The sequence below is a fragment of the Homalodisca vitripennis genome, chromosome 8 (genome assembly GCF_021130785.1).
Source record: "Homalodisca vitripennis isolate AUS2020 chromosome 8, UT_GWSS_2.1, whole genome shotgun sequence".
NCBI classification, from domain to species: Eukaryota; Metazoa; Arthropoda; class Insecta; order Hemiptera; family Cicadellidae; genus Homalodisca; species Homalodisca vitripennis.
This window is the reverse complement of record NC_060214.1, coordinates 111,447,332-111,463,902: the sequence shown is the minus strand read 5'-3', so window position 1 is coordinate 111,463,902 and position 16,571 is coordinate 111,447,332. Positions and strand designations below refer to the sequence as shown.

General features: G+C 38.0%; 1 protein-coding gene across 1 annotated transcript in view; it reads left to right on the top strand.

The window, feature by feature from the left end:
* LOC124367896 (kinase suppressor of Ras 2) overlaps nt 1-16,571 on the top strand; it is a 71,419-nt gene that overhangs the window by 33,639 nt on the left and 21,209 nt on the right. The window contains 1 exon segment of the mRNA XM_046825093.1: nt 12,119-12,219. Coding sequence (XP_046681049.1) covers nt 12,119-12,219 — 101 coding nt within the window.

Genomic DNA, 16,571 nt, shown 5'->3' with positions numbered 1-16,571 from the left:
GGGCCTGTAGATAAGGGAGCCAGTCGTCTGTCCTTTTTGCCCATTTTAATAATTTCCTCGTTTTGTTTCTTAATGTTTTCCAACCTCCCTGTCCACCACGGCACATCCCTCTTCAACCGGTTTTGCCTGGGAGGACAGTTTTTCTCGTAGGCCTTTATTATAGCTTGCTCTACTATTTGTGCAGACCTTTCTAATTCCAAAATTCATTTCTCTGCAAGGGTCCTATTTCTTCCAACTCTTCTGCCAGGGACTCTCTGTAACCTCTCCAGTTGGTCGATTTAGGAACCCTGTGGGTCACGTATCTTTCCCCTGTCTCCTCTATGTCGAAACCTAATTGGACAGTGGTCCGATAGTGAGGCCTCCTTGGAGACGTGCCACCTTACTAATATTTATGTTTTTTAGTCCTGTAGATAGTGTTATGTCCAGGACTTCTTTCCTATTTCTAGTTATAAAGGTTGGGCTTGACCCTCTATTCTCTAACACTAGATCATTGCTGAACATAAACTGTAGAAGTTCCTCACCTCTCTTGTTTGTGTTCGTACTTCCCCAATACGTGTGGTGAGCATTGCAGTCGCAGCTGAGAATGAGGGCCGAGCCTCTGTCTCTGCAGCTCTGCAATAGTCTTTCTAGTTCTTTTGGTGGGCAGCTTGTTGACGGGTTGGGGAAGTAAGCTGAGGCTATAGTAACCTCTCTGTCCCCCTTGCAGTGAAGTCACCTTCACTGTAGCCGCCACCAGATCCCTTGTTATTAGATCTGTAATCGGAAAGACTGTTATTAGTTTTGAAGTTAGAATACAAGTTCTTGGGTTTTCAATTGTTCGATCATAAATGAGATTACCTACCTGAGTTGTCAGTCCTCTGATGCAACCTCTATAGATCCAAGGCTCCTGGATTAGGGCGATATCCAGGCCTGTTGAGATAAACCTTCTTCCAAGATGTCAGTTGCGCCCTTTGCATGGTGTAGGTTTTATCTGTATTAGGCGCATACTTACGCCTTCTTCCCCACCTCCCCCAGGTTGGTCCATCCCCGTCTCTTCTTCTGGATTGCTCGGAGACTTTTATCCCCTTTTTCTTTCCTCGAGCCGAGACGGATGGTCCTTTGAGTGAAGGTCCCTTCTTCAAGAAGAGAGAACAGGTGGGTCTTTCTTCTTCGACCGCTGCTCTGGCTTGTGGAGTAGACCTTTTAGGTAAGGTATGTACAGATTTGCTCTGACACCTTCGTGGCCTCCTCCACTTCCATCTCTTCAGCGGTCATTTTTTCTGTAGTCCCCTCTTCCCTTGTGGGTTGTTCTATGTTTTCTTGATGTTTTTTTCTTCAGTCTAAGCTGAACTTTCCCAAACTTGTAGCCGATCCATGGACCTTCCTTCTCAAGTTTGTTCGCTGTAGCGCAGTCGACTGCCAGGGTGAGTAGGACAGACTTCCCCTCGTCGCTTCTCCGCAGAACATTCCATTCTCCGACAGATAGCTCTTTGTTTTGTCCTTTTAAGAGCTTCATTATCTTTTCGGTTGTGTCAAGTATGCTGTCAGGAAGATAGACAGTCGCGATTCTCGCACGAGGGATTTCTTCCTCTGGTACTATCCTTAGACTGGCCTCTTCCCAAGGCTTTAGGGAGTCTTGCTTTCCTTTAAGCCATTCTGCTGTTTCAGTGTTTTCGCAGGTGAAGATTAGAACCCCTTGTCTCTGTTGATACCGTTAGAATCTTGGAGAGTAGGGACCCTCCTGTTCCTCCACGATAGCTTCCATGGATGAAGCTCTGGATCTTCTCCATCTGTTCGGTTGTGAGTAGTGTCTCGGGAAAATTGGAGTGCAAGACCCCTACCCTTATACCAGCTACCGCTTGTTTGTATGAAGGTTTCTGGGGTTGTCCAGATTGCTCCTTGCGTTCCCCTTGATTTCCTTCGTTCTTTGTTTTCTTCCTCTGATGGGCCTCCGGAGTGGATCCATCAGAGTGAGGTCTTTTCGGTTTCTTTCCCTCTTTTTGTTTGTTCAGTTTCTTATTTCTTTCTTCTGGGATTGGTTTTAAGGCCAATTCCCTGGCTTCTTCTTGGGAGTACCCTCTTTTTTCGGAACCAGACCATGCGTTTCCTGGCGGTATCCACATAACTTAGGCAGTGCTGGAGCTGTCTCTCGACTTTTGCTCCCTCTTCCTTCTGGTGATCGCCCTCCAGTATATCGCATCTTCTTCATCTGTTTCGACTCTGACCGAGTCGGAGGCTATTGGACTTCTACTAGGAAGTCCGCCCTGTTTTTTTGGGTTTGGTCAGGATTGCTAGGGTCAGGAGCCCATCATCAATCCCTCTGTGTTTCGTGAATTTTCATCCACTTTTTTGAGTGCTACAAGAGCTCTCTGGTTTTGTTTGTTTTCTTGTAAATTCTGTACTCATTGTGTTCCCACGAGTAGCGGAGATCTAAAGGTCACCCCAAGCATTGTCCCGCTCTACTTGGGGAAGGCTAGGTTTAAACTGGAGGTTGCCAGGTAATCCAGAGTTCGCATATTTACGACCAAGCTCTCCCTTGATCACGCAACCCTCGGCATATGCTGTTCCACCTTGGCTTGGATTAACAGAAGGAAAATTAGAATTAGAATAGCTTAAGATAGATTGTTGGGAAGATTACCCGACAGGTGAGAGTAGTGGGAAAAGAAAGTTAAAAATTTGGATAGTTCACAGAAAGCCCGCCAGATCAGCTCAGCCTGATCGGAATTATAAAAGAAGACAAGATTTGGATCAGGCAGTTCCCAGGTGCACGCGCACGAAAAGTACAGCACTCAAGAAGAGAGAAGGTGGCTGTGCGTGTGCTTCGTGGACGCTCTGGCTTGGCACATGTGTTGGGGTATGAAGACCCCGCCACTTCGCACCCGCCTGAATACAATAATAAACACACATACACTACACACAATAAACAATACAGCACAACCAGCGAACGAATATTGCGATCCACGAACGGATTGCGAATAAACAACGTATGAAACAGGCACAACATGTGGCAAATGACACAACGTCCACGGCTACTGCTAGGCTCACACTGTGGCAATGGTGGCAAAGCAAGCAGATGTCTGCTATTGTTGACATCCGCATGGCGCGCAAATATTGCATGACAACAATTGTCGTAACCCTCAACGAATGTGTTAAAGTGTAATCATGAAGTAAAACCTAAATAATCCAAAACTCAAGGAACGTTAAAAATTTCAAATTACTTAAGTGTTCTAAAAAGGGTTGAAACTTCATATGATATTGCAGCTCGTAATTTCGAATATCGTAGTTGCTGTTTATTAGATGTATTTATTATACTGTAACGAGTAATAAGCAAAATGTCCTGTCACACATGACAAGAAAATCTTTACAAACAGCTTGTGAGTATCATCTTGAGTAATATCATAATAATGGAAACAGAAATTGTGATGAGGGAGAAAAGGATTGAATACAGACCTTTAAAGTAGCAAGGACAGGTTCAGATCACCCACACTGCTAAAACAGCTGATCTCCAACATGTTAGATGGAAACGAAACGAGATAAACAACATGAGATTTCACCCTTATGCAGCCATGCCCTATTTTTAGTAGTCCTAGATAAAAAATAATTTACAATCAATGTAAAAAGCCAAACTAAACAAAACAAATTTGAAATAACCTAAATAACCACACTGTTATAACATTATACATAATACAAATTGTAAAGAATGGGTGATATGTTCTAATGAGGTACTGTGTTAAATTAAAAAAATTTTATTTAGGGCTCGCTTATTTATAGCATAACAATGGAACATTTTACAATTATATACTCACGATGGGAGACGGCTTGAAGAAAGAAATCAATGACGTCTTTTATGTAACATGGGTTATAGCTGTACTTGATTTATATATCTCAGTCAATAGAATTTTGCAGGGATTGATCCACTGTGAAAGAAAGTGGACATCTCTGTGCCAAAACTGCTTCTGTTTCTCGAAACGTGAGGGTTGAAAAAAATGAAAAGGCATTGAGCATATGGATAGAGAATCAAACCAAGAAGTTTCCCTAAGCTCTTATACCATCAGAGAAAAAACTAAGCAACTGCACAACCATTTTTCGGAATCATTAGGGGAGTGCACAAAATTCCACATCCACCACAATTCCTGGCTAGTAAGGGAAGGTTTGAAAGGTTTAAGCTTCGCTTCAGCCTTCATAATGTGAAGCTCGTAGGAGAGACAGCCTCTGCAGACCACAAAGCCTGGTCCGTAGAAGAATTCCCAGCCAAGCTCAAAGCAGTCTTATAGGAGGGAGAGTTCTGTGCTGAACATGAATCAATGCTGATGAAAGTGTGCTCTTTTGGAAAAGGATGCCTTCAAGAACATTTCTGGCACAATAGGAAAAAAACAGAGCACCGGGCTTCTAGGTTAGTGCCAATTAAGGTGGATTCATGATTAAGACTATGCTTGTTTATCAGAAATCATAAATTCTTTATTGATAATCCTTTAAGATTACAAGTAGCGTCAATTAACAAAAAGTTTACATAGTTATAAAATATAAAAGTTCATGTTTGTCTCTGTCAAGTTGTCAGTCTCCATAAGTAAAATTCCTCCACTGTGTAGATGGTTCTTTGCAAGAGCCAGTTCTTTATTGCAGTCTTCATGTTAATGTGATTGTTTCCATTTTTCTTAATTTCTTCTGGCAGAGCATTAAAAAGTTTTTTTTCCCGGCATAGGTTGGTTTTTTTTTTCTCAAAATACAGCTGTTCTGTGAAGAGGTAGTGGAAAGTCTTGACCATGTCTTGTGTTAGTTTCATGAAGATTACTATTTTGAGGAAAGTCTTTTAATAAGCAGTACAATATCATTCCAGAATATATAGAGAAGTCACTGTCAGTATATTCAATTCTTTAAAAGTAGCTCTGCAGCTTTCTCTAGGTCCTAGCTTCCCCATTAACCGGATTGCTTTCTTCTGAATTTTGAGGACTTTTTAGTAGGTTAAATTGAGTTGTGCCCCCCCATGCTGCTATCCCATACCTGAGATGACTTTCAAATAGGGCATAGTACGCTATTTTGGTAGATTCAAGAGTGCTTGTTGCATGGGTCCTTCGCAAAGCATAGAGTGATGAATTTAGCTTCAGGCATAAGTTGTCAATGTGATTTGTCCATGTCAATGTATTATTTAGTGTTATTCCTAAATAATTCATGTCCCTGTTTCTTGAATACCAGGGATTTCGGACACATAGTTTTTTATTAGTTCCTAGAGTGAGTTGTTTAGTTTTCAAGCTGTTTAAGACCAGATCATTGTATTTGCAATATTGTTGGGCCATATTGAATGAGATGTAGGAGTTTATTTTCTAGCTGTTCAACATCCTTCTGGGCTGAGAGTAGTACGGTATCGTCTGCGTACATGATGGAATTTTGTGTAGTTTTCCAAGAATATTGGCAGGTCATTGGTGAATAAAATATATAACACTGGTCCTAAGACGGAGCCTTGGGAACCCCTCGAGTCATAGGTAGTTTTTCAGATTTAAAACAGTACAGGTCTCTCCCATTCTTCTCTGTTTAACCTCTACAACTTGGTATCTTTCGTTCAAATAACTCTCAAACCATTTTAAAGGCTGACTGTTGGACGCCAAGAGTTTGTAGTTTGGCTAGGATGAGCTTATGGCCAAGACAGTTGAAAGCTTTGCTCAAGTCCCTAAAAAGATACTAGTGATGGTGTTGCCCTCTTCCAGGTTGTCTGTAATATATTCAACAAGGTCTATTATTGCAGTTGATGTAGATCTTTCTTTTCTGAAGCCATGTTGATTATTGGATAGGAGGTTATTGTCTTGTAGGTGAGTGAGTAGTCTAGAAAGAGTGATCTTCTCTATTATTTTTGAAACAGTTGGTAGTAGTGAAATGGGACGGTAGTTTGTTGCTTCATCTTTGTTTCCTTGTTTAGAGGGGAGAGTAGGGATACTTGAGCCCACTTTTTAGTATTTGATTTTTATAATTTTTCTTTTTTTGGTTTATTAAATGTGTTGTCATTGCAAAATGAACTTTGATATTTCCTGTATACATAAAGTGTTATGGGTAAATCAGTTTGTACATTCATATGTGGTGATAATTTGGTTAAAAGGTATCTGCATTGTGTCTCAAGTATCCCTCGTAGAGGGACACTTGAGACACCCCATGGGGATACATGAGACACACCAAGAAATAAAACACAAACTTTCTTGGAACATATTTATGTACTCAACTTTAAGAACTAATACACTGTGTGTAACTTACTATAATCTAATAAGAATAAGCAACATTTTTAACAAACAAACTTGATATTTTTGACATATTTAAAGGTAAAAAATATTCATTACTTGTATTGAGTCTTAAACACCAGAAAAATAGAACGTTCATTCAATTGAAAGTCCACCAAATCCAATTTTTAAAAGAAAAGCTGGTCACCCGATCATTTTTTGTTATGGTTCTTGGAGGCTTTCAACATGATTTCAATTTGAGATTCATCAATTGTGGCAATGTCTTCTCGTGGTGGCCATTTAAACCTCGAGCCTTCTATGTGCCGTGCAAACTTTACATGAAAACCATCTTCTGTAGGGTTCATTATCTGACCAACAAATCTTCTAAAACAGATTTCTTCCCCTCATATCTCATCAAGACCCAGTCATTGTTTTTGAGGTCGCCTGGACTGGATGCTTGCTTCATCATCACTGTCTTCAGTAATACACATTTCCGAGCTAAAGCTCTTCACTGAAAAGGTATCTGAGGCACAAGATTCAGAATCAGACCCACTAGCTTGCTTTTGCCTTTTCTTTCCAAAAGATTTTTTTTTACTACAATATTTTTTGTATTTTTTGGCTTATTAGTTTTATTTTTAAGTTTCGCCTTAGTTTCTTTTTTCAAAGCTCTCTGGATCAACTCTTGCTCCAATCTAGTTTTCTCTGGTGTTGATGTGAGAATACTTGACTTTAATTTTTTTTCTTCCTCCTTTTCCTGACCCGAGGTAATGCCTTTTGGGGTACGGTCGAACAATTTTCAGGAGACCACAATTAAACTTGGTTTGGCATTAATGTTTGTATCTTGACAAGATGGCCCAGGTTGACAAACTTCCTGTGGTGTGGGGAACATGATGATGTTTCTGCTGTTGAGGGGCCAGTCTGCAATACCTCAGTTGCCTCTGCTTCTTTTTCAGCATTACCCTGGCTTAATTCTTGTATATCAGAACGATGCAGTTTCTAAACCTTCACTAGGTCTATCTGTCACATAAGAACTGAAAAAGTCCTCTTCTGTGAATTTATGTTCATCCAAAGGCACAATACCTGTCACTTCAAAGCCTTTGCAAATATTAGAAACTTGTTAATGCACGTGGATATGCTTTTGCCCAACAATCTCTGCAATGTCATAAAGCGATATGGGCCGTCCTGGATGAGACAACATCCAAGAATTTGCTGAGACATTGTGTAGTATGTTTTCAAAGGGCCATAAACTGTCGATCAAGTGGCTGTAACCTGTGGCTTGTGTGGGGTGGGAAATGTTAATAAGACAATCCCATTTTCCTTGGCCATTTTAAGTGAAGCAAGGGAAAATGTGAGATTCGTGATTATCAAATATCAAAAGGACCATGTTGTTTGTACTGCAACGAACATGTTTGATAAAGTGTTTTAAATAAAGTTCAAAGTTAGAGGCAGTCATCCATCCACTAGGATTTGCTGCTCCATCACATCCTGTCGGTCCATTTTTTAAAAAAATATATCTTTCATATGAACTCTGGGAAAGATAAAAAAATGGGGGAATAGAATTGTCCAATTGCATTGATACCACAGCACATAGTCACAAGTGTTCCCCTTTCAGCTGATTTCATTTGACCAACCCTGTTTTTCTTCCTTTTAACGCCACAACTTTACCTGGTTTGTGTACAGTTGTGATACCAGTTTTCGTCTACATTCCATATAACTTCTGGAGTAAACTTATACTTTTCCAAGACCTGTTTGTAGTTGGAATAAAACAGGTTCACATTGGTCTGATTAAAACTAGTTGCACGGGACAAACTAGTTGGTTGGGATTTCTCTAAGGGAAAGTGTGGGATTTCGCTTCATGAACCCCCTGAACCAATCAAATCCTGCTGAACAGTTTCCTGTCCCAGACTGGGGGAACATCTTTATTATTAGCAGCAGCAAAGTCATAAGCCAACTTACAAACTTCTCTACGGGATAGACCATAGCACAGTTTAGATGCTTTAATTAAATAAACTTTAAGCATACCCTCCTCTTCTTTCGAAAAGATTTGTCTCTTTTTAAAATCAGGGCAAAGTGCATCTTTGTTGACTGGATTAGCTTTGTATTTCACCAAATACCTTGAAAGTGTAATCCTGTCAATATCATATTGCTTTGCTGCACCTCTAAGGGTATTTTCTCCCTTCGGACACTTCCTTGCAGGCTTGGTGCATGATGTCAGGAGGAACTACCTGTCGTGGTTTGGCACCATCCTTCACTTTGTAATGCTGCGGCATGTCTGTAACGAAACAAAATTGCTGTAGCCTAAGATTGATAAACGTCAATTTATAGAGGTGCAAGCTAGACTCAGTTTGTACAGAAAACAAATGCCAAATGCATGTAGCCTACACAATGCTTAGGATTTATGTTAAATCATAGGCTACAATAATTCTCAGAAATATAAGCTTATCAAGCTATAAAATTATCTTTTTTTTGTTTTTGATAACAATTTTTTAATGTAATTTTTATAAGTTTAAGTGGAAGGTATTCAGTTAAATATGTCAAATATTATAAGTCTATTTTAATATTTAGCTATTTTAAGATGTATTTATTGTATAAAATTACTATATAAATCCTGCTATCTGCATAGTATAAATAAATATCTTAAAGGATTTATAATGGAGGGATACTTGAGACATGTCTCAACTATCCCATTTTGACTGTCTCTGAAAGTATCCCTGCTGCTACCATTTTAATTGTTTACAGAACTGGCTACATTGTAGATGAGTATTTTTAATTCCTTGTAGTGTCAAATTAAAGTTTAATTATAACTCTTTTTTTTCTAAACTATAAACATTATCAATAGACTTTCATGTAACTTAGTAAAAAATAGAAGTTTACTCACCTAATTTTTTACTACAGATGAAGGAAAATGAACTTTTGATGATAGACTCCAGTTGTGACCATCTAAGCAACTGGTGTTTAATGTAGGAGCTGAGAGAACAAAAAAACCAAGTCAGGCTGCCAACACCTTGCACTTAAAATTCCCCCTCTGTCAGCTATAAATGGAAGTGGCTCATGTATCCCATATGCTCAAGTATCCCCACTCTCCCCTATATTTAGGGTATACTTTTGGCCTGTTTTTAAGTTTTTTGGAAATATGCTCTGTATAAAGGATATGTTAGTGATGTGAAGTTTCAGAAGTTCAGCTTCGCAAAATTTTAATGATTTTCGATGAAATCTCGTCCAAACCCGAGGAGGTTTTTACTTTTCCAATGAACGGATTGTTTGTTTAATTTCTTTGGCTGTGGTTGGGGTCAATTTCTGTCATTGTGGTATCTATATTGTAGCATGGACTATACAGTAAGTTGTCATTCGATATTTGGTGTTGCTTTAGCGTGTTTTCTGCTATATTTTACAAAGAAGGTGTTAAGGTGGTCAGCGATTTTCTTTGGGTCCGTTTCACAGAACCCCTGTCCTGTCACATAAGTCACAGAATCCAAGAGCTCTAAAAGTAAAGGATTTGAATCATCTGCCAGTATTTTGAATGTCTGACAAAAAAGCTTGGGTCACTGCAGATTTGTTTTGTGATTTGTTTGCCAACTGTTTCGTTCCTGAGGTGAAGGCCTACCTTGAATCCAAAAACTTGCCTTTCAAAGCCTTACTGGTGATTGACAACGCCCCTGGACACCCTGTAATTCATCATCCAAACATCCTAGTCATATTCCTGCCTACCAATACCACATCGATCCTACAGCCATTAGATCAAGCTGTGATAGCTGCTTTCAAGGCTTAGTATGTGATTAGAACATTTCAACTTCTCTAAAATCTATGGGTGACACCCCTGAACAACATTGCAGATTGACCTATTAACATTAAAGAATCCATCGATAAAGTGAAGCCATCAACCATAAATGCAGCATGTAGGCAAAATTTATGGCCTGAAGCTATAAGGGTGATTGATTCCGAAAACAATTTGAATGGAATATTATATACATCAGTGGTGAATAACAATTTAGAAATTGCACTCAACGTCGAGAATGAAGGTTTTTCTGAAATAAACCATCAGGTTCTTGAAGAAATGATCCAAGGTTATGATGAGGAACTAACAGTGTAGGAGTTAACGTAACATCTCCAAACGGGGTAGCCAAACAGCCTAAAGACGAAAATAAAAATCCCAATAATCCTGAAACGAAGCTATGATTTTTCTTAAAACTGCAATGCAGCTCACAGATCACGAGTAGGAGAAGTAGGAGACGGATCCCCTCATGGAAAGGGCCCTTTGGTTGAAAAGAGGACTCCAGGAACTAGTTATCCTATATGAAGAAGTCCACCAGGAGTTCGAAAAAAAGAGTAAACAAATGGATATAACTAAGTATTTTGAAGCTTCCAAAATTTTGCTTTCATGTACTTTACAGTGTTCCTAAAATTGATAAATACACACTTAAGACAACTATACTGTGCAGTTATAAACACAGTATAGCAACAGTTATAAATTATCCCTAAGAGCCTAACCCCCAAACTTTCATTTAAATAAGGTACCGTTATCGGTGATTTCATGACCTGCGGCAAACCTCCAGAACGTAACCCCTGTGGATTCGGAGGGATTACTGTAATATGGTTAAACTGCCAGCTAATGTAAACTGTTACCTTTCTTTCATGTGGTAGCATTCTTCTTCTATGAGGTGGCCCTATTGCCATGCACTTAAGCCTCAAGGGCCTTTTGCGTACTCCGAAAGTACACCATGAGGCCTACTAGTCTAGGCTTTCAGCAGTTCCACAAACCATCGAAAACAAACTATCAGGTCCTCCTGGGGAAATTCACCACCCTTGTCCAAACTACCAAAGATGGCATACTGCTCCCTTGCTATTGCAGGACAATCAAAGAGCAAGTGTTCAGCAGTTTCCTCCTGCTCATCACACATTCTACAGAGCGGATCTTCCCGAAGGATGCCGACTCTGTGAAGATGCTTCCTCAGCTGGCCATGTCCTGTAATCAGACCTATAATCCGAGAAGTCATCAATCTACTTAGTGAGAGAAGGTCAGACACCACCCTGAAGGAAGGCGTCTGTAGTATCATTCTGCTCATTCTCATTCCCGGATGCAACCTCCACCTTCTCTCGTGTTCAGCACGAACCCATTTCGAGACAGCCCCAAAGGATTCACACCTTGAAATACTGCAGAACGGTTGAGGACCCAACATAATTGACACTGAGCCCCGGTTGGCCAGAGTATCAGCTTTTTCATTCCCAGGGATCTCCTCATGACCAGGAACCCAACAAACAGTCACATTGTTGATTCTGGCAAGGGAAGAAACGACTTGATAGCAATCCCAGACAAGTTTGGATTTGAACACACAAGAGTCCAGCGCCATCAGTGCTGCCTGACTATCCGTGAAAATATTGATAGTCTTACTCCTGTACTGCAGACGAAGATTCTCTCAAGCACACTCCATAATGGCTGCGACCTCTGCCTGAAAAACTGTAGGACAAGAACCCATTATCCATTTGGTAGCATTAAAAAACTATTATGTTCCATAGAACATGAATGAGAGATGAAAGTTGTGAATTTTGTTATAAACATATATATGGTATATGGTACCATTTATGGGAGCAGCAATTCGGGAAAGGGCGTAGCTACAATCTGAAACTATCAAACTCTGCCATTAAATTAATTTTTCATCATGTACCTTTTTTCATGTATGAATAATCTGTCTATATATGATTATGAATATGTTACATGCCAATTGCATCAGAGCTTACTATGGGAATGGCATTGTGGCGCTTGAAGATTTTGTTTGTATTGTTACAACAGTAGTTTTTATTTGTCTGTAGGATTCATACAAGTTACTGACAATATCAAAATTACAAATGTAATGCTATTGTTAAGAAAAGAACTCAACCAAATCATGTAATAAATGTTCCAAAAGGCACATAAATGAGTTCCTTGAATGTTGTTGCAGTGTTTGTGCCGAGTCAATCTCCCAGTCTGAACAGGCCGTCGCCCAGCCACGGGTTGCTCAGTCGACGAGAGAGGAAGACCATCAATGTACCACCATTTCCAGTAAATAATCAAAATGTATCTGTTCACCCACGTCTCTCATCTATTTTCTATCTCTAATCAAACGTGAAGAAAACTTCTTGTTGAAAGTAGAGCTATAAATAGAGATTAGCAATTTGCCAGAAGTAAAATTCGAACCCGAAACTTGTTTGATGGTTTAGAAAAACGTTATTATATGTTGTCAGTTAATTAAGCTCTGCAGTGCAACCTGCTCAGTGTGCACTTTACAAAAATCTGGACTTATAAAACTTAAGTGCCAAGTTTTTTCAATCATGCTGTAACATCTTCTACCAGGTATATTTTACAACACACAAAATTATTACTGATATTTAATTCATTACGATTGGTAGTTTCGTAAGTATGATTGATTGGATCCATATCTCCAATTGTCACTTAACTCAAAATAGTTCTGAATTGTTCCGTACTCAAAGCCTAACTCAGAATTGGACAATACTTAATTTAATACTATATCTTCATCACTATTAATTTTTCAACTAATCATTGCTAAATCAATGAAAATGTAAAGACAAAACACGTTATAGAAACTGTGTTTATTGTACAATATAAACAACCATTAGTTGGCTTATAATAGCTTCACAGATGCCATTCAGTGAGTGATAAACATAAATGGCTAGTCACTTAGATTGTTGCCATTGCGAAATTATTATATTAATCAAATATACATCTTTGTCTTTGAAGATGCTATTTAATCACTTATTTTGAAAAACTAATATGCACATATTGAAACTTATTGCCTTGCCACGCATGTTTTACTTCATTGCATGAATATTTGTTCATTTTCTTATTGATGAACCTCTAAAAAAATTATGATCAAGCAGAAGTTTTCTTCATGTTTTTGAAATAACTACTGTATATTAGTTTATCTTTTGTTAAAGTAGGTTGAAATGTTTTGGTATGTGCTCTTCTCTTGTGTTCCACCAAATGTTTTGGTGTTCTTTTTTTGTTCAAAAAGAAAATCATTTGAATGTTTAACTAATACTGAATTCAGATTAAAATAGAGAGAGAAAATTTTGACAAGTCCAATGTATCACCAATAAAGAGGAAGATAAAGAGCCTCGCTAAATTTGAAAACAAAATCAAAAATATATATAATAAATGCTAAAAATAAAAGAGTTCATTTCTTTTTTCTGACCATTACATGTCATTACTAAAACTGGACAAAGGAATAAATAAAATATAGTACTCATTAATGTTAATCATTATTTGCATTTCTCATATCAGCCTGAATATTTTTCAGATACCTAAACTTTTATTTCTAAGGTAGATTTTGTAAAATCAAGGCTAATTATATTTAGGTGTTTCTAGTGACATGACTAAGGGAGTTGATCAAGAGATAAGTCCCTCCCTCACAAAGAATCCTAAAATAAAGTTATAAAACAGCAATATAACTTGTTTTAAGTACAACAGTTTTACAGTTTACTTTTAACAGTTTTTACTTTTAATTGGGGCTATGTAATCTATCCAAATTTAGATTTATTCATATATTTTTCCCATACCCTTCGTTGTAGTGTGCTCTTCAATTAGATTCATACCTCCCCCAAAAGCCAAATCCTTGTTACACCACCACCACTAGGTGTTTCATATTGATATCAAGAAAAATAAAGGGATTAAGAAAAATATTTTTGGTCATTATTGAATTCTTATAAACATTGTTCAGTATAATTTATTTTAGTTCAGTAACATTTCATGGAATTCTTTCATTTGCATTTTGCTTAGTTATTTGAATTCCGGTTCATTTTCTTTTTGCTTTGTTAATTGAATTCTGGTTCATTTGAATTTTGCTTAGTTAATTGAATTCTGGTTCATTTGAATTTTGCTTAGTTAATTGAATTCCGGTTCAGACCACACTCCTCATTCTCACTGTAAGACTTCATATTTTTAATTCAATTAACAAAATACTGCAACAGTCACTTGTGATTTTCTTGGTTTTTTTCTTCATTACATTGTTTCCCATGTTTAATCTTTCAGAACTTGTGTAACAGAAGTTACCTCCGAGAACAGATTTATTTCTTGTTACTTAGATGCTGTGTACAGTCAGCAATATATTTAGTTATAGTTATATTTTGAAAGGGATAGAGAACTCCTAGTTTCCAATGCTTCAACCTAAGCTTATTGCACATCTCAGGTTCTACTAGTAGGACACGAGATGCAAGAGTTTCTGCCCATTACTGATGCTGAATTCATCACCTGGCCGTGAGGTTCTAAATGAGGTTCTTCTGCTAACCCCAAGTCTCTCACAATCCAAAATAAAGTGTTTAACAGTCTCCTCCAACTGATTACCTAGTCTACACCTGAGATCTTGGTAAGCAGTTGATTTTTTTATACCACAAGCCGGTTTAGTTCAAAGGAAATGATTCTTCGAGTTATTACTAGCAAATTTATTAGTGAGTTCATTGCCTTTAAAACCGGCATGTCCAGGAATCCAGTTGAGATTTATTGAATTACGACTAGCCAGAACGGATAGTCTTAATGGATTCCCATAACACTCTTGAAGTAAATTTCTGTGAAATACTTTCACTATCCGTTGATGGACAAAGTTCCTAGTCAATCCTATATTGGCGTCAGCTGAAATAGTGTAGATTTCATCCCAAAAGACTGTGCAATGCTCACTTAGACTTTCACTGGGTGATGAACCGCACACCTCTTATCTTTAGTTACTTCACATTTCTCTTTCTTAGAAGATTCATCAACCCTCAGTTGCTTGGTTTAGTTTTTGCAGTGTTTTCATTTGCAGTGTGTATAATCAAGGGAACCTCACGTTATGGAAGCTCTGCATATACATATATTAATTGTATACTTTCATTCACAGTAAGGCAAGTGCACAGAGAGGTGCTCACATATCCTGAATGGTTTTATTTTAACCCTTTAAGGAGTAATGACGTTCTGGAACGTCACTACATCATTTGTTCATAGGAGTAAGGATGTGAAACATAATACACTCCCAAAATAGTAAGAAAAATTATGTTTGATTTTTTAATGAAAATCAGATATTATTACTTTAAAAAGCTAACATTTACTTTTGTTGAGAAAACAAAGGCTAAAATTTGTTTTTTGTGTAAAAGTGCTTGAAACATGGATGTATACACAGTGGCAAACCACACTCTTTACATTCAAACGTCGTATCTTTCCTCTTCTTTTCTCTGCTTGAGGAATGAGAACAGACGTAGCATCTCTTTTGTGTCTTCCTTGTCTGACCTTCTGGCGTCGGCAGTGTGCGGGGGAAGTGTCTGCCGGTCAGGCGGAGCGGATGTTGGTCTCTGGTAGCGGCTGGCGGCGGCACGACCCTCGGCGCCACGGCTACCAGCCTTCCTTCTCTTGGTTGATCGAGTGTGATATGTTTCCAATATTTGTCGGATGAGGTTTAGTCTAAAGTCACAAAACCCACTTTTCTTGTTTTGTTTGATTACAATCCTTCACTCCACTCATACAGCCCCCTTCTTATGTCGTCACTATGTAAGTTACGTTCTGGATCCATTTCACAACACAAAAGGAAACTGACTTGAGAACAATAAACTACACTATTTCATCATTGTAGAAGAAACTGCACAAAGTTAATGTTTACAGCGTAACAACAGAATGCGACTGTAGAAGTTGTTAGCGCCAATTGCTGTTGACAGTAGAAATCGCGGGAATCCGTGTGCCGAAAAAACCTTTACAGCCGCTCTATAGTTGAAAGTAGCTGACAGTATTTACGCGGGAAACTGCGCTCAGTTATTTAAGGTTAGGAATAGTGGGCGGATTTCTTCCATAGAGGAAAAACATAAGAGCTAGTACTTGTAATACAAGTCATAATTCATTGACGTTCTAGAACGTCCTTACTATTTTCACATGATTTTTAATATGACGTTCTGGAACGTCAATACTATTTTGTAACAAACACCTATACTCGTTAAAGGGTTTTAGTATTACTGTTAGAATTAAATCAATTAAGATGATCCTGCCCATATTCTCGTCTGTATTTTACTAACTATCAGAAACCTCAAAAATACAGATTAATATCTTGCAGACATGAAGTGCTTTATGCTTCACAACATCCTCAATATTTTCTAAACAAATAATTATGTCTCAGCCTATACATAAAGTTAATACGTACTTAAAGAATATAATGTTGTAATTATGGATTCAACATGAATAAATTAAATTAAATCTTGATTTAAATCCAAACATCAAATATTGCGACAAAGTAATAATTTAATAAATATCAACAATAACTACTTAAAATATTATAACTTAGTGAAAAATGTATTGAACTTGACATCATATCTGACACAAGTTTTGAGTTCACATAGACACAAGTAAAATGCGGTCATATTATTTTTGTGGACACGTTTTTT